General features: G+C 46.5%; 2 protein-coding genes and 1 long non-coding RNA gene across 3 annotated transcripts in view; all 3 read right to left on the reverse strand.

The window, feature by feature from the left end:
- CYSTM1 (cysteine rich transmembrane module containing 1) overlaps positions 1-20,400 on the reverse strand; it is a 64,650-nt gene extending 44,250 nt beyond the window's left edge. Inside the window, exon 1 of the mRNA XM_033073331.2 lies at positions 20,339-20,400. Within this exon, the coding sequence (XP_032929222.1) occupies positions 20,339-20,370 (32 nt within the window). The 5' untranslated portion in view covers positions 20,371-20,400. The remainder of the gene's footprint in view (positions 1-20,338) is intronic.
- Positions 1,374-9,407, reverse strand: LOC117003411. The gene is made up of 2 exons (XR_004419511.2): positions 3,021-9,407; positions 1,374-1,936 (listed from the first exon to the last, which is right to left on the reverse strand). It is a non-coding gene; the product is annotated as an uncharacterized LOC117003411 (long non-coding RNA).
- A 159-nt stretch (positions 20,401-20,559) lies between the features above and the next one.
- On the reverse strand, positions 20,560-21,513 carry PURA (purine rich element binding protein A). Its single transcript, XM_033073330.1, has one exon. The coding sequence runs from the start codon at positions 21,511-21,513 to the stop codon at positions 20,560-20,562; it is 954 nt and encodes a 317-aa protein (XP_032929221.1).
- Positions 21,514-21,773: the final 260 nt, after the last annotated feature.

A 21,773-nucleotide genomic window follows, 5' to 3' on the forward strand; every position in this document is an offset into this window, starting at 1 on the left:
GCCATTTCATCAGTGTGTTCAATTCCCCTCAAACCAGAAAGCAAATTTCTAGGATTATACTGCTCATAACCACGGGCTAGCTCACAAAGGAGACAGAGATGGGTGTAAATATGCTGTTCAGAGGAGTTAAGTGAGAGCAGAATAATTTCTGATAGAAACTGTGTGGTCTAATGGGTGAGCTGCTGCAGGGAAAGGCCCAGGGAGAGCTGGGGTGGTGCTGCAGGGCCCAGGGATGGATATCTCAAACCTTTCAAATCAGAGAGGGAAGGGGCAGGGGAAGGCTGGGGGAGACACTGTCCCTGTACATGGAGCAGGGGCTGGGCTCATCCCTCCTCAGCCAGCAGAGAATCCTGCCCTGAACATGAAGCGTGAAATCCGTGTCCAACAAAAATTTCAGCTAGTGCATAATGCAAGCACTGGATGGGTTTGTAGCCAGGGCTGTGGTGCTGAGAGCGTTGAATTAAACATGGGGTGACTCAGCTCTCATCCCGCCAGCCTGGCAGTGGGGAATGCAGGGACAGGTGCATTATTGATAGTTTCATTTTCCCCAGGTTTGAGCAGCTGGGAGAAAAGCGGCATCTGCGGCGCTTAGAGGGGGACACGGTGTGGCCACACTCGGCATTTGCAACGCCTGCCTGCTCTTCTGCTGCTCCTGCTGCAGGCATTTGTGCATCCAGCCTCTCCCTGCTGCTGCTCTCCACCTGCAGCTCCTCCACCCTGGGTGGCAGCCCCAAGGCAGGGCAGCATCTCCAGCCCTGGAGCTGCGGGGAGTTTTGGGGGATGCACAGTCTGCTCCCCCAGCAGAGCAGGGCTTGGGAGGGCTGAGAGCTCCTGAATTTGCCTTTGGCCTTGCTGGTGATCCAAAACCCTCATCTGCTCCAGCAGACCCAGGGCCCTGAGCTGGGGATGAGGTTGGGAGCACAGGATGTTCCAGCAGCTTTGGAACAGCAGGAAGCAGGACCAAACCTTGCTGGAACTGAGCGTGACAACTCATTACCTCACAGGAGGATGTTCCACTTCTATCCCAAAGCTTTCTGCTAAAAAAACCCCACCCTATGTGTGTCTCCAGGCCCCAGACCTGGTGAGAACCGCAGGGCTTTGGGCTCAGAGCATCCTGCTCTCAGCTGTTTGGGATTTGAAGGGAAAATCTCATGGAAGGGGTTGGAAAACGTGAGCTAGCACTCCTGTCAGGCCTGGCAGGGAGAGGCGTGGTTTGCCTCTTCCTCAGAACCTAATTTGAACCACAAGGATGCAGTAAGAATTAAAAAAAAACCCAAAAACTGCTTTGGAAGATTTTAAAGAACAGCATGAACTAAAAAAGCAGCTGCCAAACCGAATTTCATTATTAAAAATCAGCACTGATAAGAGCCATCTTAGATCAAATAATTTATTTAGTAATTCCATGTAAACACTTCAGATTTACTAGCAAATACAATGCTTGCTGTTCTTTTAAATAGATCATTCAAAAAATAAGAATCTATTATTAATGGCAGGTTGACTAGAGATCTCCATACTACTGTACAATAAGGAATTTGTTTTCTAATGGATTTAACATCTCGATTTTTCTTGTTCTGCATTTGCTTTACACAAAGCCCAAAGGACACAGGTCAGAACTGCTCCCTGACGATGCCACTGCGGCCCGGGGTGTTTTGGGGAAGGTACGCAGGCAACTCCTCCCATCCTGGCCTTGGTGTGAGCTGATGTGAGGGTGGGGTGGCAGAGCTGGCGTGAACACTGTTCACAAACACACGCCTTTTCGGTCAGAAAACAGACAGTGAACGGTGGAGAACTTCTCTTTGGGATGTATAAAAGCAACGAACTCCATCGTTGGCATTTACTTATCAACACAGCAGTACACATACACGTATCCACAGTCTGGAAAAGCATCCTATGAGCTGGAGAAAGCAGTGGTTCTGAGGCTTGGTACACCAGTGCACTAAAACCAAAAGAATGATACCTTCTTACATAGTCAAATGAAAAATAAATATCTTTATTTTCTGCCTACTTTATTTCAGTTTTCAAATAAATTTTAAATAAATCTGTACAAAGTATACTGTTACAGTATATATTTGTAAGTGAACTGAAATGCCTAAGTGTAACAACACTACAGGAAAGCAGTAAAGATTGGCACATCTCTAATCAAGATTAACTTTTACACTCAAAAAATACCAACGCCTGTGAAAACCCTCAAGATATTTTTGGTATTTTTATGCACGTTGTGTTGCAAACACATGACAGACCAATTCTCCCCTGCCTTGAAAAGAAAATCACTTCTCATGCTTTTCAGAGAACATGAACATCTTTATGATGCTAAAGGGACACCATCAGGTGAAAAGAGAGAGAGAGATTTCAATTTTTAAAAAGCAAACGCTTTGGTAAAAATAAAAAAAAATGGTTTGGTTTGAGATTTTGTGCACTTTTGCCCATCTCCCTGAGCTCCAGGGTGAAGGTGCTCTGGCCAGGGACCCAAAGCCTCAGGAGAGGAGCTGTTCCCCTTGCAATCCAAAAAAAGAATTAACACATAAGCCACAGGGCTGCATTTTGTGGTTTCTTTTTCCCCCCAAAAGCAAGAAACTAAAATTGATCTGACAGTGTCCCTTTGCTCAAAATAAAGACTTCTGTGCTAGAGAGGTAAGGTGCTGAAACAAACTTTTTCACAGGGTCAAAGAGTCAGGTACATCTCAGAAATCAAGTTTTCAAATCCAACTGCAGTTATTAGATTCATGAGCTCTCAAAACCTCCGAATATTTTGTTAAATAATTCCCAACTGGGAATTGGGGATAAATACTACAGATTAAGAGTGAGATTTTTCTCTCTTAATCTTTCCAAAGATATATTCACTCCAAGTTTACATGCTGAAAGTTAATCTTACATTAGAATGTAATTGGCTGCAACATAAACCTATAAATAAATCAACTACCATAGATTAAACTCTGTTAAATATTTCTAAGTTAATAAAATATTGACAGTATTATAAAATTACAGTATTTACAATAAGAAAAATCTAGACTAATATATACCTTTAACAGATCTCTTCTCCAATTTGGGATTGCAATGGAATTATGAATATATGAACAATTTATTAGAAAGTTGCATTGCAATTATCAGGTTTTCCATTAGAGCTAGAGAGGGTGAGCTATCACTGCCTTTGGAAAAAAAAAAAACCAAAAAAGTGACTTCTGATGGTGGGGTGTAGCTTTTGAGTACCAAACTGGTAACAGGAGTCCTCCGCAAGACGTCTGAAGATAAGGTAGGACCAGCCTCAACTGCTCAGATTAAGGTTGTATTACAGAACTGCCAGCAATCAGAACCACCCAGGCTGCAAAAGGGGAGGAAAGGTAGTGTTCAGCTCAAAGTGCACAGCTGGAAGGGCTCCCCTCATTCTGGACTCCAACTAAGGCTGCAGGAGCTTCGATCTGCTCTCAGGAACAGCAAAACCCTCAGGAGGAAACGAGCCATGGTGCTCCTTAAAGGGACATTGTAGGGCTGCAGCTATGCCAAAAACACCCCTGTCACCATGTACAACAAAACCAGACTGGGCATTTGAGATCCTCTTTGACTTGCTTTTTTAGGAGGTCTTTTTTTGGGGAAGGGCTTTGGTATTTTTTTTTTAAATTTTTTTTTCCCGCATTTTGTTCGCTTGGGAGAATAAAAATTGGCCAGGACAGCGCAGTCAACTCATTTTCTATCCCTCATCAGATTCTCTGTTTCTGGAGTATTAACAAAACAGTGCAGTGTTTGGGTGGCAAATTCTTGTGGGGAGAAAGGAGGCTTCAACATTCCCAAGTCAATTTGTCTTGGGATAAACCAAAAGCAATTTGAGTCCTTAAAATTTGCCAGCTGCTTTTGGGGTCTCAGACACCCAGTGATGTCCTTTTAAGGATCAGATCTTTCACTTGCCCTTTTTCCCAGCCTCGGAGGAGGAGTTTACAATGAGTTTAGGAAGGGCCACGTTCACATTCTCTCCCTCCTCCCAAATGTCACATTTGCTTTCTAGGAAAAAAGGGGGAGAAAAGTAAGTTTCAAACTCCTTTCCCGCCCTTCCCTCCCCCAGTCCTGCTCACAGTAAACCAGAAATGGCAGATTTTAGTGTATATTTTGGGATAAATTATTTTCTCAGCCCCAAGGCTGAAGATGCTAGTGAGAGACCTACCCGCAGGCTTCGGAGAGGAGGAGCAATTTTAGGGGTTTTGCTACCAGTTCCCGTGGTGGGCAGGCGGGAACACCTCTGTCCTTAAAAGCAGGATTTAAAATGGTAAAAGAATAATTTGTAAACTCGGATCTACATTACCAACAGAAGGCTCTAGGTCCTGCAGGCTCCAGTTCCCAGAGATGCAGAGCAGGAAAACTAGAAAGAGAACTCGGTACCTTTCAACCACCTGCTGGGTTGTACTGGGGGGGAGTGGGGAATGAGAGAGACAAAATGCCAACTGACCTTATAAACAAAGGTATGTTTAGGGCTTCTGGTTTCAGGAATAAACCGATATTTACTGGTAAAAGTCTGCCAAAAAACAAAAACAGAAACACAGGATTACTGGTAAATATTGGTTTATATGGAGAATTAAAAAAAAAAATTAAAAAAAATAATAAAAAAAGAGATGTCATCGTGCTCCTGATCTCCACGTGCTCCCAGGCAGGAGCTGAGAACCGACCCATGGCATCCCTGCAGTGTCTCTGGCACCTGGACACCTCAAACCAGAAGCCTTGTGTTGAGAGGAAAGTTGTGTTTGTTTCCTTTACTCCCCTTAAACCATGTGTTTCTGGATTCCCCCCTCCCTCCTCCTCAAGGCTGGTCCTACGGGGGTTTGGCTCAGGAGATGGGAAGCCTGCTTCCAAAAGCACTTGGAAGTGAATTTGTACATAATATGGTATCTCAGCACAAGGCTGCTGGGGCCTGAGATACCATAAAATATACAAGACTGAGTGTATATTTTAAATAAAGCATTTTCTTGTAAGTGGCATAAACCCATTCATTTTATTTACATGCTTATTTATTTCCAAAAATAGAGTTGGTCCACATTGGACAAGAGAAATCAAGAAGCCATACAGTAGAAGAGTTAAAAGTCCAACATTTAACCAAAGTACAATGAAATTCCAGAAGTCTGTGGCTGACTTGAACCACAGAAACATACACATGAGCCACACAGACATTTGTACATAGAGCATTATATTACCAATAATATTTGCAAACATGAGGTCAAGATGGCTAAAAACCCAGCAGGACTGACCCGGGCGTCCTGGCTGAACAGAAGTGGGTGCTGAGGGGCCGTCACTGCTGTGGGGAAACACAACTCTCCAGAGATTTTCCTTCACTTTTGGGTTTTTTTTTTTTTTCTTTAACTGAGAAAGTCCTAATTTTTCTGCCCTGGGGATCCAAATTGAGGACATGGTGAAAGCCAACCCCATGGAGCTCCCTAAACGCCGGGGTGCCGGGGGCTCAGACCTGCGGGACGGCGCGGGTGCCGCACGGCACCGCAACCCCATGGAGGGCAAAACCCTGCCCTCTGCTACTCGGCCTAAAAGATCACCTGGAAAAGAAGAAGTCGGGATTTATACCCTTGTGGTGTGCTGAAAAAAGTCTGGATGGGGTTTGCCTTGAAAACAAGGATTTTCCTCCCTTGCCACGGGCGATTTTTTGGCATTAGTTATTCCAGTCCTGTCTACCTTTCCTGGAAGATCACAAATATCCTAGAGGATGTTGCATTGACACATGAGGGAATGACTATTTTACTTTAAAACAAACAAAAACTTGAAGGATGGACAGCAGAAGAAAAAAAAAAAAAAAAAAGGAAAAGATGCCTTATCTCTGCGTGAGGGCCCAGCTGGTCTGGGTATTTCCATGGACCTCACCATGATAATATCTCAGTGTCTCCAAAGGATGGAAAAACAGACTTCAATCTGTATGTTCTGCTGCAGAAAATCACAGCAAGTAAAAGGGGGAAGACAGCTGCAGCACTTCTGGTTCTTCCACAAAGCACCCACTACACGGGGTAGAACCACACTTAAAGGGTATAAATTAATTTTCCTTTTTCAAGTCATCTTTGACACTCACGCTATTAAGCCTAGTCCAATGTGAATGCTAGTACAGAGCTAATGTACAGAATACCAGCGATAATTATTGGTACCTAAGAGGATTTAAAGGTGAGTATAGTCAGTACATTTATTAAAAAACACTATTACCAGCACGCCAGAGCTCTGACAGCAGTTACACAAAGCAGCCGTGCAGGTCTCTACGAGGACGGAGCCTTTAGCACAAGTCGCTATGATCATCTGAGCCTGTGACAGACAACTCCATCTCCTAATTTGTTTCCTAGAACATTTCTAATTGCAGATGTGAAATACATTTTAAAACAGAGATGGGCCTGATCCTGTGCAGTTGGGTACATACACACTCCAGTGAAACTCAAAGCCCAAATTCCTAAAGAGAGAGCACAAGAAATTGTTGTCTTACATCAAATAACTATCATGCAAGCATACCACGACGGTTTTATATTGAGTACTTCAAAGTCAGCTGGTATAATTTAACTAGAAGTGAGCAATATAATGGATTTCTAGGGGTAGGGACAAAGGTTGTGCCAGTGACAACCACCAGATCACCAGAGAGAGCAGCACGGGGACACTGTGGGGTCTCACGAGCTGTGGAACAGAGGAGCTCCAGCTCAGCAGCCTCACAGACCTGCACCTAGACCTGGAATGTGCAGGATTCCTGGGGCAGGCTACAAACCTTCATTTGCTACCAGAATCTCAGTTGTTCTTCCTGAATGAACAATTCACTTACAGCCTGACATACTGACAGAGCATTAAATTGTTTTTTTTTTTCTTTTTTCCCTGTTGTCTCCTATGTCCCAGGGTCATCCCCATGCTCACAGCACCAAACCTTATGCTCTTCTCAATTTTCCAGCCACATCCAGGCTGGGGTGACATCTCCATTCTAACCCAACCACTCTGCTCCTTGTCTTTAAACATAAACTCTGACTGAAAACCTCAGGGTGCCTGCACTTGTCCTGCTTCTATTGCAAACTCCAATGACTTATCAAAGCATTCACTCTCTGCTACCACGATCTACTGGAGACAGGGAAGGTGGGGGAAGCCAGGGTGTTTGCCATGACCCCTAGACTTTTAAGAAGTCTAAAACTGACACCAGTGACCTGTGGGTTCTCCTGGATCTCTTGGGAAGAGAAATCTGCATGTGCATACACCAACAACCCTCCCACAAGGACAGACCTAGGCAAGAGCTGGAAGATGCTGCCCAGACCTTCTTCTCTTTCTGCCCATTATAAAAATCAAGACCTTTGAGATTTTTCCTAGTAAAAAGATAAGAAAACAGAACATACCCACAATATCAGCTGCTGGGATCTGGCAGACCTGCAAGTCCAGCTCAAGGCAGGAATTTGAACTGGGGGTGTTGCTTTACAGGAGAAATCTAGATGCCATATCACCCAGTATTCTGGGCTTGTTTCTCCCCTCAAACCAGACTTTGCAACCAGAACCTAGTGCAGTCCACCACTAAAGTTTCATAAAAATCAACCCTTCTCCAGCCAGCAACTCTGGGTTTAATGAAACCATTGAATGGAACTCATTTGCTCAGAAGCTGAAGATGCAGACTTGGAAGCCTTTAATCACCTTCTCTAATTGACTTTAGTCCACCTTTTGCTTCCTAAGCAACAAATATCAACTGCAGCCAAGGCAGGACTCTGTGGTATTTCTCTTCTCATTACAAGCCTATTTTTTATCCTGCTGTTCAGATATTCTTGTAGGTGCCCCAGCAAACCAGACTGATCATAGAATCAAAGAATGGATTGGGTTGGAAGGGATCACCTGGTCCAACCCCCTTTCTCTGCAGAAAGTGTGTTGCTTTTTACCTCTCACACATTGAAGAGCTACAGCACTTCAGCTTCTGCTTCTCCAACTGGAGTTCAGGGTTGCTGATCTGGAATTCCCAGTGCCTCGATTAATACTTTAATTAAAAAAGAAGAATAACCTGACATCAGGATGTGGTCTAGTCATGGAGAATACTAAGCTGTTTTTTGACAGCCCTGTTTTTGTTAGTACCTTTAAATGTTTCAGTCCCAAGCTTTTTCAAAACCCCTTGATACACCTGTTGCTCCTCCACTTGAATTTCCTGCTTTGCTCCAGCATCTCTGCCTTGCTTGAGTTTCAGAGGAAGGCTCCTTATCTCACCCAAAAGGCTGAGGTGATGGACAGGCTCTCAAACAGGCTCTGTGCTCCAGAATGACATGGAGGAGTGGCTCCAGTGGCATGAAGTAAGGCAGGAAATAAATTCTGTCTTCAGTCCTGCACAGGCAGATTTTTTCCCCAGCCCTGTCTCTGACGTCCCTCAGACAGCACTGGCTTCCCAAAGCCCCCAGCTCTGCAAAGCCACTCCTAAACTGCTTCATTTTCAGATCATGGTTACCTGCCCTACAACATGGTTCTTCCAGTCTGCTCCTCAAGAGGTGGACTGTCCTTTGGTGTAATATTCCTGAACTCCAGAAGTCCCTTCCTTTATAACTATTTTTAACAACAGTTTTAGGGTTGTTTGCTCTTTCATGACAGAGTTCTGCCTCACCTGGATGCCAGTAACCATCCCAGGTATCTATGGTAAGTCTAAGGATTTAATTTTTCTTATGTTCTCCCCTGCAATATTTTGGAACACAAGACTCACTTTTAGTCCAGCACCTTCTACCCCGAGAATGCTGAACCTGCAGTTCAGTGACCCCAGGTGGTCACTGCTACAATAATTGTATCTTGTATCTTGAATCAGTTCTTATGTTTTAGTCCTTAACAAAGGCTAACTCTAGACCAGGCTGTCACAAGAATTTATCCTTTAAGTAAATCAAGATGTTTGCTCACCAAAATGTTAGCCAGTTCCTTGCCAAACAATCTGGCCAGACAGCACAAGTCATAATGGAACTTACTTTTTCTAACAGGTTTATGAAGATGCATGAGCCTGTTTTCTTCCCAAGGCTCATGAAATCCTCAACTTTCCTTCTGTCTGGAATAGAAAACTTCCTAATACCCCCATGTCATTAAAATACAGAATTTATATCCAGCATAAATGTGGCTGTTTGGTTGTCAGTACCCCAATTTCCTCAGATTTTACAGCAACCTTTAGATGTAGTCTTCCTGCTTTATGACCTAACACACCTGCTACAATTGCAGGTACTGTTATTGATTCCCATCACCCCCACCATGTTTCAATCAGACCAGTGTGCTGAGCTCTTTTTTCACCACTGAGGAGTCTACAACAACTATTTTTGTCTCCTGTTTCCACCCTGTTGTGCAGATGTGCCCATTCCTTGCTCCAGCCCAGTCCCTCCTGCGCACACAACTCTGCTGCCAAGCTCCACGTACCCCCAGCCCCAGCCTCAGCCTCCCCCCAGCCTGTCCTCCCCAAACCCAAACCCAAACCCAAACCCAAACCCAAACCCTGCCCACCTCCCATGCCACCAGCCTGGGGACACCTGGGCTGAAGTGGAATTGCTGTGAAGTCACAGCTCCTCATGTCACTTCCCTGTCACAGCCCCTTCCCAGGCACACACACTGATTTAGGAAGAGGCACTGCCACGTCCTAAATTCTGTCACCTCCCTGGACACCCAGTTTAGCTTCCCAGCTTCAAGAATGACAGCCTCAGGCTTGCCCCAAGCACTCTGATACCTTTCAAGGTCTATGTATCCAATCAACAAGGAAATAGTTTGATGGATCTCCTAATCACTGGGAGCTTGTATTTCCCATCACCAAATCCTCTGCCATTCAAACCTCCCACAGCTGCTTTTCCAGCTTCCAAATCAACTCCCCAGCCAAGGCTTTGGTTATAAATCACCCCTTTAATCCCATCCAGTTTCAACTCTTCACAAATACAAGGCAGGGCAGTGCTGTGGTGGGAATGAACCCTGACCATCTGCAGAGGATTTGATGCCATCTCTCCTCCAGCAGCTTGGCAGTTCTGGCCTCAGGATGTTTTCTGGAACCTGGAATGCCCTCACTTGTTGCTCCATATAGTATTTTATCAGCAGGTAATCACTCAAAAAGCGTGTCCTCTCTGCACTCTTGTGTGCAGTTCTTTGTGCAATTAAGCCAATGTACTTTGATTCCCATAATTAAGCCAGGAATTTCACTTTATGACCATATAAAGTCCATCTTTAAACTAAAAATAGACTGACTGTTAACAGATTCTTTTTTAAAATTACTTCAAACTGCCAATAAGAGACTTGCATCGGACAAGATAAGTTACATATGGCCTTGCAGAAGCCTGCAAGGACTCATTTTCCAGGACTTTTATTGACAGGTGAAGCTCACAAGCCAACTTTTTTTTTTTTTTTTTTAAGATAGAATGAACCTCTGATCACAGCAGATCTATTCAAAAACCAGACTGTTCACATGCATAAAAGCAGAGATGGCTTTTACATGAATTTGCAGTGCTTAGTTCAGAGTTATTAATGACAGAAAATAATTCAAAGCCTTTAGTCCCTATTTTGCTCAGACCTGCCTGGTTGCCCTTCAGCAGCCCCTGGCAACAGTGAACACACTGTCATTTATAATTTAAATAAAACTATCTTTTTAATAAAAAGAAATTCTGACCCCATTTAAACTCTATACCTGACAAGACACCGGCTGCTTCTTTCCTTCACCTCTGGTGCTGCTCACACAACATTTTTTTTAAGCTGACCTGCCCACACAGCTCCTGATAAGCCAATGCTACATTGCCAGCTCTCCTCAGCATCACTCGAGTGGGAGGTTTAAATACCAGATTTCACAAAACCCTTCCTCCATGATTCCTAGCCCTGGCATTTCTTGAAGTATTGACAGATTTTCAAACCTTCCCAGCTTGCCCAAAAGGGAGCCAGCTGGACCTGCTTCTGCTGGACTGATGCAGAGAGAAGAGCTGGTCCCTGGAATGGCAGCGCTCACCTCTCGAGCCCTGGGTGAGTTCTGAGGAGCCTGGAGCGGCTGGCACCGATGTGCCCATGCAGACTCACTCCCTGGAGCTGCTGCTCTGAGCTCCCCTGCCCATAAGAGATGCCTGGGCAAAAGGTGAGCTCAGGCAAGTTCCAAACCTCAGGAGACTGCGGGTGATAAAGCCAGCAGCCTCCATCGTGCTCACTGTTGTGCAACCAGGACAGAGGACGGAGAAATGAAATGCATTCCCTAGGGAGACACTGGAGCAAGGGCAAGCTGGGGGACAGACACCCAGACCGAGGTGGCTGGCTGCCTTTAAATGACAGGGCTGCTCCCAAACACCCCAACAGACAAGTCCTGCCTGATGCCAGCACTGTCCTGCCCTCTGACAGTTGCCCTTCTACCCAGAGTGAGAACAAAACCCCCAAACCTCTAATGTCCCAACCTCCATGGGTGCACAGCAATTTGAGCCTGAGTCACACCAAACACAGAAAAAATGATCACTGCTCATTTACTGACTCTCAATTCCCAGCAATAGAAACCATCCAGGCCTGTGTGACATGGACACAGCCTCCTCCAGCCCCATCCCAACACCGGCCACATCAGCACAAACCACGCTGGGGGGGTCAGCCCTGCAGCACAGCCCCTCAGCCACCCCAAAACACCCCAATCCAGTGCAGCAATCCAGAGCAGGTGGTGATGATGTCTGAGAGCCCAGGCTCAGCTCCCAGACCTTCCTGCAAGCATGCCAGGGACACCTCCCAGGCCAAAGCACTGCCATGTGTCAGTAAGAGATGAACTCCTGCACCAAGGCTGCTCACAGTGACTGCACCATTCAGCAACAGCCAAACCCAGGGGTCAGCACGTTCACAGGGCTTCAGAGGCAGTTTGCAAGCCACTTCCACAAGCAATTCTCCATTGAAATCCACATCAGGACTGGGATGACATTTCAACACAAGGAGGTTTTTCCCAAAAAGCTGTCTAAATCTCTCCAAGTCATGCACTTGCCGTCCCAGCGGCACGCCCTGGATCAGCTCCCACAACAACCACCTCCCTCCAAGGTCTCCCCAGCCAAGAGGGGCACATCCTTCCCTGCTGCAGATGTAAATCCACACCTCTCACCTCTCCAACCTCGAACAGAAAGAATGAAGCTGGTTTTTCTTGCTTCCTGCATATTTCAAGATAGTGTTTCAAGAAAAAAATGCTTCAATGCCACAGCCAGGGAGACTCAGCAGAAACTCCCACTGCCAGTGTTGCAGCCAATCCTCTTTGCACTCCAGTCTGCTACGTGGCCCAAGACTCACAAAGGGCTAAGGAGTGTATTTTTGCAAAGCTAATGTCAGGATGGACTGATCACCAACAAAGCCAAGGAATTGTCTGAGTTAAGGCTGAGTTCCAACCGGGGAGATCCAGCAGATTCCTGTTCAAAGCAAACACCCTCCCAGCTGATGGCTGATCCAGAAAGGAGCAGAGGTTCACCCAGTGTCATGAACTCAAGCCTCAAGAGAAGGTGTGGAAATGGCCAGGGTCACCAAGTTCAACAGCAAAGTCGTCCCTGCTCAGGGCCTGACAGCTCTGTTGCCTGTGTTTTGGATATTTCACTCTCCTGTCAACTCTAGCTTGGCCTGATAAACTAAATGCTCACTGATTGCTAAAACTTGTCTTAGTTAAACCCAAATTGTACCAGGTCTTGTGCTCTTAGGCTGCTCCGAGGTACCTTAAACAGGGACAGCAGAACTTCCTACCAAACCCCACACCCACCTCAAGCTGCAGGGATAATGCCACATCCCAGGGGATGTCTGCTCACCCAAATCAAGACAACACCCACATGCAGGTAAAATCTACAGCCAGCCTGAGCAGGCTCCATCGTGGCTGGCCACGGTGCCTTGCAGAGCAAAAAGCTCAGGACCAGATCCCCTGTCTGGGTGAAGGAGTGCCAGCAGTATCGATCTGCAGAGGGACAGTGAAGCATTGTTCAGGGATATCCAGCCATTCACTCTGTCTTGTTTTAATCAGTCAACATTCAAAAGACAGATAGTGGAGCCAAAAGTCCTCTATCTTTATCTTTTTTCACTTAATCTCCAGCTGACATTTTTTCCGTGAAAACACGCCTCGTTTCTTGCTGTATGACTTCAACTCTCCCTCTCCTGTGATATTTTGCCTCAAACAGGCTACACAACCGGTTACTACTTTTATAGAGGTGGGAGTGACATGCTTTGACTCTTCCAAAACACAAAATGCTCATCTGGTTTCAGCCACCAAACTGCAACGATGGGGAACCAGCAGAGCTACTCCAGCTGGGGAGCTCAGCACTCCCTTGGGACCAGCTGCCTGACACCTCTCAGCTGCCTGGCAAAGAGCCACTGTCACCAGGGTCTCATGGGCTTCTCCGAGTGCCATTCCTGTGCTGATGCTGAAGCCCTTGCATGGCAGTCCAGATGTACCTTGGCTATCCATCTCTGCCACATCCCATCTTCCACCTTGCTCCGAAAATCTTTTCCCACCTTCCAGACAGGCAACACCTTTGTGACTGCTGGGAGCTCCTCCCCTGGACAAACTCTTTCCAGCCAGTCTGAGTCTGCCGGCTCAGGAAATGCCTTTGTTGGTGACAGCACCACGCCTGCCCAAACACCAACCCGCTCATCCTTTCCCTTCCAATGTACTCCTCCAACAGCAGCTTCTCTGCCAACCAAATTGCACTAAAATATCCAGAATGCCATTGGAGAAGTAACACTGTGAAACCTCTGCAAATGGATGATTTGGCCTTTTTTTCTCCCTGCTATCTGCAGCTGTTCTGCACTAACAACAAGCAACACACAGCCCAGTAAAGCCTCGTGGCCCACTTGTCATTCATAAGAAGTGGGATGGTTGCAGACCTTGGTGAGCTGCTTTCTCCCAGACTGCAGCACTGCTAACGCACAATCCACCAGGAACTGAAACGTTTTGGAAAGAGAACAAGGCAAGAAGGAGAGGCAGGCTAAGAGAAAGTCCCAGAGCAGACCCAGGACCATCTGGCACGGACAGGAATGGGAAGGCAGCCTGTGCTGGGAGCAGAGCAGAGCAGGCAGCAGCTCCAGCTGCAGAGGAGCATCCATCCTTCCTGTGCCATCACCCTCAGCCATCCCAACAAAACACACACACTTCGGAGAAGGAAAAATAATAATAATAATAAAAAAGCTGAACTTCAGGCCCAAAGATTAGGCTCTGGGGAATACAAGCTTTTAAAAAAGGTTATAGTTTTGGAAGTCCATTTAAATTAACCTTAACTAGCTTTAAACTCTATATACGTATCTCCTTGCCACGCTCACAACCCACGCACATTTTGTGGTGCCAGTGAGCTAAATCATGTGCAAGTGAGCAGAGTAAAAGGAACCACAAAAAAAAAAAAAAAAGCTCTGGGCAGAAACTCTGTTTTATTGTTGCAATCGGCAAAGGAGATGGCAACAGCAGAAGGAATCAGGAATAAAAATGGAACTCGCTTGTTTACCTCTTCGGTTTTGTCAAAACATTGTGACAACTCTTTGCGTGCAGCGCGTTTCTCTGTTCTGCCACCAAAAATTGAGAGCCCTTCACCTTTCTTCATGCATTACAGGAGAAAGGCAAGAAGAGTAAAACTTTCAGGGAGAGAAATGAGTGTGTGAAAGATATGAAAAAGCCCAGTATGAGAATTTCAAACTGCTGGGCTCCTCTTCCAGACAGCACCGGGAACAGTGGCCCTCCAGCTGCACGAGCTGAGTTAACAAGGAGCAGGCAGCCAGCGAAGGAGAGTAAGACAATAAAGGGAAAGTTTGGGTAAGCCTGACAAAAACCAAAAGAAAAAAAAAAGAAGTTAAAAAAAAAAAAAAACTAGGGAAAAAAAAAGCTGCAAACTGGGTTTCTAAAAAAGAAAAATTCTTGACAGTGTCTTTTTAAAAGAGAAACTCACAGTGCTTCAGGCAGAGCCCTACCTCTCCAAAAGCCACCCAATCCAGTAGGAAGCAGCAGGTTTTTGAAGGAGCAAATTGCACAGCTGTGGAAGAATTTGCCTTTACTGCTTTCTTTCCAACTCACCTAAGAGAGACTCACTGCCTACCTGGAGGACTAGCAAAACCGAGGAAATTGGTTGGTTCTAGTTATACTTTTGAGGTTTTCATGCTTGATGAGAGCCCCTAAAATGTAAACCTGTTTTAGCATTCTTGTACATTAATGTCATCGTTCTCCCTGCTGACTCCCACAGCTTCTGCCACAGACAAGTCAATCAGATTTGGTATATGCCCTGGGACAGGGAAGGGGAGGGCTGGGTTTAAAGCAAACAAGCAACCAAAAAATAATTATGTCAGTGCTCTGCAAGGTGTTGGATCCAAGCTCGGTGGATCTGCTGAAGTCTTCGATCCAAAACACTTGGCAATTTCACTTAAAAAAAATGAAACCAAAAAAAGCCTTTGACCTGTTGAACTTAGAGAAAAGCAAGTGGCAGACCTTGGAGGAAGGGAGACAGCGTGTGAGGGTGCAAAAACATCGTGTGCTGTAGTTCACCACTTTAGAAGAAATCAGAGTTTGGCTTTGGTTGGTTTTGTTTTTTTTTCTGAAGTGCCAGGGGGAAGGCGCTTCCCAAAGGGCAACTTTAGAGTTTACGGGCGCCAGGGTGGAAGTGTGAAGTGAAGACATGCCAAAAACGTCAGGTTTGCATAAACCCTTCTGGAAAAAGTGCACCGTGGTTTTAGGAAAAATGCATATCTACCAAATCTCCACTGACCAGGGGCACTTGCACACGCAAAGTTGCATCAATTGCAGCATCAATGCTGACATTTTTGCCTTCTCCTTCCACCCCCCTCCCCAATTTTTTTTTTTTTTTTGCCTTGGGAGACATAACAGCGCCACTGCATTAGAACGTACAAGAAATGAAAACAGTGAGTACGACTGATATAGATCCATTGACTTTTTATTACAAATGTACTTGATCACTTGGCTTCAAAAAAGTTTAAATCAACCCCTATTTTCTGTACGCCAGTACAAAGTAAAATCTATTTTACAAATTAAATACCTAAAAATTTGACAAAAATATTAAAGTTTGATGGAAAAAACAGTTATAAAAATCTTAAATCCCCTTTTAAGAAGATAAGAGATAACATTCCCTCCCAACCCCCACAGTCCTGTTATACAATATTAATAGTCATTTTTTTTTTTAGAATAGGTAGGTATGTTATATCTTGCTGTTAGCATACAAGTCACTCTAATAGCTTTATCTGTATATACTCCAGTTAGTGCATGAATGTCATCTGATTGAATATAATCAACTATCTTTAACTGATCCCTAATTTACATTTCATAGCTTGCATAGTTTGAAGGGACAAAGGTTACACTACAGCTAATCATAAAAAAAGGTGGTTACAGTGCTATTTTTAAAGGCAACAAAGTAATTGCTCCCAAAAAAAATATATCCAACCCAAAAACCAAACCAAAACAAAAAAAGAAGTTACCGGTCGGCTCTGAGCAGGGGTTAAATCCCCGGTAGCAGCTCTGCCTGGCTCTCGGGGTGGGCTCTGCCCCCGGGGCAGCCCCTCCGCGCTTCCCCCGCTCCCGGGACAGCTCGGGAAGCGCTCCCGGGACAGCTCGGGAACGCTCTCCCGGCAGCGCCACGACCAGCGCATTTCAACCCCTGCGAGGGATACGCACAAAGTGACACTGTCAAGTATTTCTTTCCTTTTTTTTTTTCAAAAATTTGTTTTTTCTAATTGAATTCTTAAAAACCCCAAAAAACCCGAAAAGCCCTCCGCGCTTACGGGCGCGGCCGGCTGGGAGCTCGGAGCGCTCCCGGTACCCGCGGCCGATCCCGCCCGGCCCAACCCCGGCGGTTCCCGGTACCGGGGCTCGGGGGAAACCCCGGAGGGTCCGGCCAAACCCCCCGGCTCCCGGGGAGCTGCTGGCTGCATCCCGCCGCAGCATCGCCAGCGGGACCGCAAAGAAGAAGAAGAAAAGAAGAAGAACAAGAAGAAAAAGAAGCAGGAATCAACAGCGGCTCGTGCTGTTTCTTTTTGTTTTTATTATTACTATTTATTTAAATTCTCAAAGACAGAGCAATTTCACTTTTTTTTTTCTTTTTAACAAAAAATATAGAATTTGAATTTGGAGGACATTTCCCCGTTAGCATAAAACCACTTAAAAGGTGGTTGTATTTCAATGGTAAATTACTTGACAGTGTCCCTTTAACTTAAAAATAAAATAATGTCAGTATTGCAATGAATTTCAAGTTTTCTTGCACGTAGTCGTTATAAAGTAGCTTTTATCATGCTCTTGGACCTATTCTACAAGACATTTAAAAGCATATCATCAAGGAAAATATAAGGCATACTTCTCAGGAATTAGGTATCTTGGCACATTTGAGCATACTGTCTTTTTTAAAAACAACACATATGGTCAAATATACCTTTCTTCTTCTAACATTAAACAGGGTTTTCTGTACTTTGTTTTAAATACTGAGATATTAGAGCCTTGGTAAAGTACCGAGCACCTCCGGGAAAACAAAAATTAAAACAAAAAAAGCGAAAAAATAAATCAAAAGAAATCTAACACAACCAGGAGCAAAATCCCACAAATCTTTACAGTCATTTTAGTCTTTCGTTTCGTTATCATCATTCATCAAGTCCTTGAACATACAAAGAAGAAAAAAAAAAACCAAAAAACAAAACAAAACAAAACCACCAAGGGAACACGCAGAAGAAACCTAAAAAACGAGACAAAAACTGACCACAAGTTCTCGGCCACTGTTGACAGAACTGTCCCAGGCTGCGCTGCTCTGCCCGGCACCGCGCGGCCCCGGCCCGTGCGCTGCTGCGGGCAGCCGGATCCTGGGCAGGATCCGGGCGGCGCGGGCGAGGAAGACCACGGGAGGAGCCTGCCTCGATAGCGGTGCTCCCAGGAGCCGGGAGGGACGGAAGGACACTCTGCCGTGCTCTCCTCGCCTCCCCGCTACTTTTTATTGCTGGGAACGCACCGCGGCGGCGTGGAAATACGGGCGCCGGAGCGCGTCCGTCGGCAGCGCGACAACTTTGGGGGAGGGCAGCGAACAGCAGGACCGAGACAATCAATCAAGTAGCAAAACCAAAGCAATTAAATTCCTAACTACGTCTAGCAGCATGGAGAGTGCAGTCCCGACACATCACAGTTGAAGTACAATAATCGCTGGAACTGCCCATCCAGAGCCTCCGATTCAGAAGCAGGTTATCAGACACATGTTTACATGCAATTGAGAACCATTTCAAATGTCACATTACGCACTCTGAAAAGCTTATTTCACTACTGGGAAATAGGAAAAGTGCACATTAAAGCAATTTTAAACATTTCCAGTGATTGTTTAAAAAGAAACAGAAACACCTCGCTACCAGCGGCTCGTGTTTAACTTTCTGTGAACACTAACAGCAAACTTCTTTCAAGGGCAATAATGCATGGTACAATGGAAACAGCTTGTTTTGACACTTACAGTACATCTCAAAAAAAAAAAAAAAAAAGGAAACAACCAAAAAAAAAAAAAAGCCAAGAAGAAAAAGGGGATTATAATTTCAACTGGGAATAAAACGACAGCAGGAAATCAAATTCTTTAAAACAAGCTTTTTTTTTGTTTTCTCCCCACCCTTCCGACACTCCATCCTCGCCCCTCGGTAAAGCAGCGCTGGCAGCTCCTGCTCGCACAGGAGCAGCTCAGATCTACCTGACCCCTAACTCAGCCAAGACCATTCAGCAAAATGATTGCATTCCCAAAAAACTTCCGAGTGGAACAAGATTCTAGTTTCTCTGAAACGCTCTCTACTGAATTCCAGCCAAGAAAAGAAAAGAAAAGAAAAAACAAAAAATAAAGTTTTGTTTTCACTGTTTAAGGCATCTTTTTTTTTTATAACATTTTCTCTTCACTCGCAATGATGATAGTCATGCAGCAGTTTAATGATAAAAATATATTAATATTTTACTATACAGCAGCAAGAAGTTAGTCAATTAAAAGCACACCAACTTTTTTTTTTAAAAGAAAAAAAAACCCAAAAACATAACCGAAAAACAACAAAGACAACCTGTAAAAGTCTATTATTATTCTTATTATTATTACAAACAATTTCAATTTGGAGAACACACCTGGACAGATTAGTGTTCTGACAAATCTGTGTTTCCCTAGCCTAGGCTTGGAGCAGAGCCCGCGCCCGGCGGGAGCTGGGACGGGGAGGGCAGGGCACGGCCAGGTATGTAGCCAGGAATAAGAACTAGCACCACAGCTACATGGAAATCCATTCTGGACACACACACCGGCTTGGCTTTCACTGTCCAACCAAACTGCGACCCCCATGGCTCAGTGGGATCACGCTGCACTGGTTCTAACAGGCCTAGGGAAGGTAACGGGATCAAAGCATCGCTCCGGACCTCGCACGGTTCAGGAGATAGTGCTAGTGCCAGTGGCCACACGGAAAGACTCGCTACCTGCTGCCAAAAACAGGTGGACTGGAAACCGCTGCACGTCAGGTTAAGTACTTTAAGTACACAGAATAAAAAAAATATATTATGAACAATACAAGTACATCTCATATACACAATAAATGACAATACGCCTACTCAGTTGTAAACCAAACAGGTGCAGAAAAAAAATATTATGGGAGGAAATTCTTTAATTTTCTTTTTTTTTTCTCTCTCTCTCTTTTTTTTTTCTTTTCCTCTTTTCTTTTTTTTTTTTTTTTTACTATTTGAATAACTTTGGTTCAAACGTAAAAATCACAAGTTAGCAAATTTCATTTAAATGCCTTTTTTAATAATTTTTCTTCATGTTCACAGAAGTTTCACTGACCATTTTTATATGTTTAAGGTCCAGATGCAATGCATATTGTATAAAAGAGAGCACTTATTGTTTACCTTGCATGAATTAAACCTACGTACCTTTTAACTCTACAAACTTCTGCATAACATTTAGACAAAGCTCAGACACACAGCATGCCTAGCCCTCATATATATATACACATCTCTAATCACAGGTATATAGGGTGTCAAATATACTATAGTAACCTCCATGTAAGGTTCGAAATTTGGTAACAAAATGAGAAGAAAAAACTAAAAATATTATTTTACGTGTTCTAAAATATCTCTTTTTTTTTGTGCTAAAGTCAAATGTTAGCTCAACATGAAAAGGACTTTTTTTATATAATTCAGCAATATTATAATCTTGACCATTTTTGCAAACACTTTTAATAATAATAGCTTAAACGTGTACAAAAGTTCTCGGTTAATTAGGGAAATAAACACTCAGTTCTTTATATTTTTAATCAAGTAGGAAACACAGTTCATATATAATGTTATTACTTTTTTTGACTCTTTTTTTTTGTGTGTTTTGTTTTTTTTGTTTTTTTTTTCGTTTTTTTTTCTCTCTGTTTTGTTTTTTGTTTTGTTTTTTTTTGTTTGTTTTTTTTTTTTTTAGCAGCTGCTTACTGTTTGATACGGTGGGTAAAGTGGAGGAACATCCAGCGATGGGTGGCGGGTCTGAGGCGCTGCTGCTGCCGGGCGGCGGGGGGGGCGCCGGGCGGGCGGCGCGGCCGGGGGGGCTCCGGGTCCGGGCGGAGGGGGGGCTCCGGGCCGCCGCCCCCGCGCCCCGCCGCCCGCCCGCCCTCCCGCCGGCGGCGGGGCCAGTCCGCGTCCCGGGGGGCGGGCGGTCAGTCCTCCTCGGGCTCCTCGGCCTGCAGCAGCGCGCCGGGCGGCCCGGCGGCGGCCGCCTCGGCCTCGGGGGGCGGCTCGGCGCCCACGGCGGGGGCGGCGGCGGCGGCGGCGCGCTTGTCCCGCTGCTTCTCCTGGATCTTCTTCATCTCGTCCGAGTACTTGCAGAAGGTGTGGCCGAACTTGGCCCAGACCTTGTAGGGGACGGTGATGGAGTTGCGGTAGGTGGGCTTCACCTCGCTCACCCGCATGAACACGCCGTACTTGTTGGAACCCACGTCGAAGAAGAAACGCTTGTTGTCCACAGTCAAGGAGGTGCCCTCGGGCAGCTCGGCCGGCTCCTCCTCCACGCCGTAGTCGTCGATGAGCTTGGCCAGGGCGTCGCGGAACTCGATGAGGCCCTGTGCGGGCAGCGCGATGGTCTGGCCCTGCGTGGAGCCCAGCCCCGGGCCGCGGTTCACGGTCTGGCGGACGCGCAGGAAGCGCCCGCGCTGGTTCTCCTTCAGATCCATGTAGTACTTGCGGTTCTCCCGCACCAGGAACTCGCTCTTCAGCGCCCGCCGGGGCTCGTCGGCCGCCTGCGCCAGCTCGGGGGGCTGGCTGGGCCCCAGCTGCGCGTAGTGCTCGATGAAGTCGCCCAGGTAGTCGCGGAACTCGACGGCCACGGACATGGAGAGGGTCAGGCGGCTCTTGTTGCCGCCCGCGCCCACCTCGGCGATCTTGAGGAAGCGGCCCTTGGCGTTCTGCTTCACGTCCAGGTAGAAGCGCTTGTTCTGGATGTCCACCCGCTTGGAGGCCAGCTCCTGCGTCTCGTGCTGCAGCCCGCCGCCCGGGCCCCCGCCGCCGCCGCCGCCGCCGCCGCCCGGGCCGCCGCCGCCCGCGCCCGGCCCCCCGGCGCCCGCCGCGCCCCCGCCGCCGCCGCCCTGCTCGCTGCCGCTGTCTCTGTCCGCCATGATGCCGCCGCCGCTCCGCCGCCGCCGCCGCTCGGGCCTCGCCCGCCGCTGCTCGCCCCGGCGCGGCCGCCCCCGCGCCGCCGCCGCCTCCTCCGCCGCCGCCGCCGCCTCCTCGGCCGCCCCCGGCCGCCGCCGCCGCCGCCTCCTCCTCCCGCCGCCGCCGCCGCCGCCGCCGCTGCTGCAACAGCCCCCGCGGCCACCAGCCGGCCGCGCTCTCGCGAGATCTGCCGGAGCGAGGAGAGGGCGCGGGAAGGCGGCAG

Source organism: Catharus ustulatus, chromosome 15, assembly GCF_009819885.2.
Source record: "Catharus ustulatus isolate bCatUst1 chromosome 15, bCatUst1.pri.v2, whole genome shotgun sequence".
Lineage (NCBI taxonomy): Eukaryota > Metazoa > Chordata > Aves > Passeriformes > Turdidae > Catharus > Catharus ustulatus.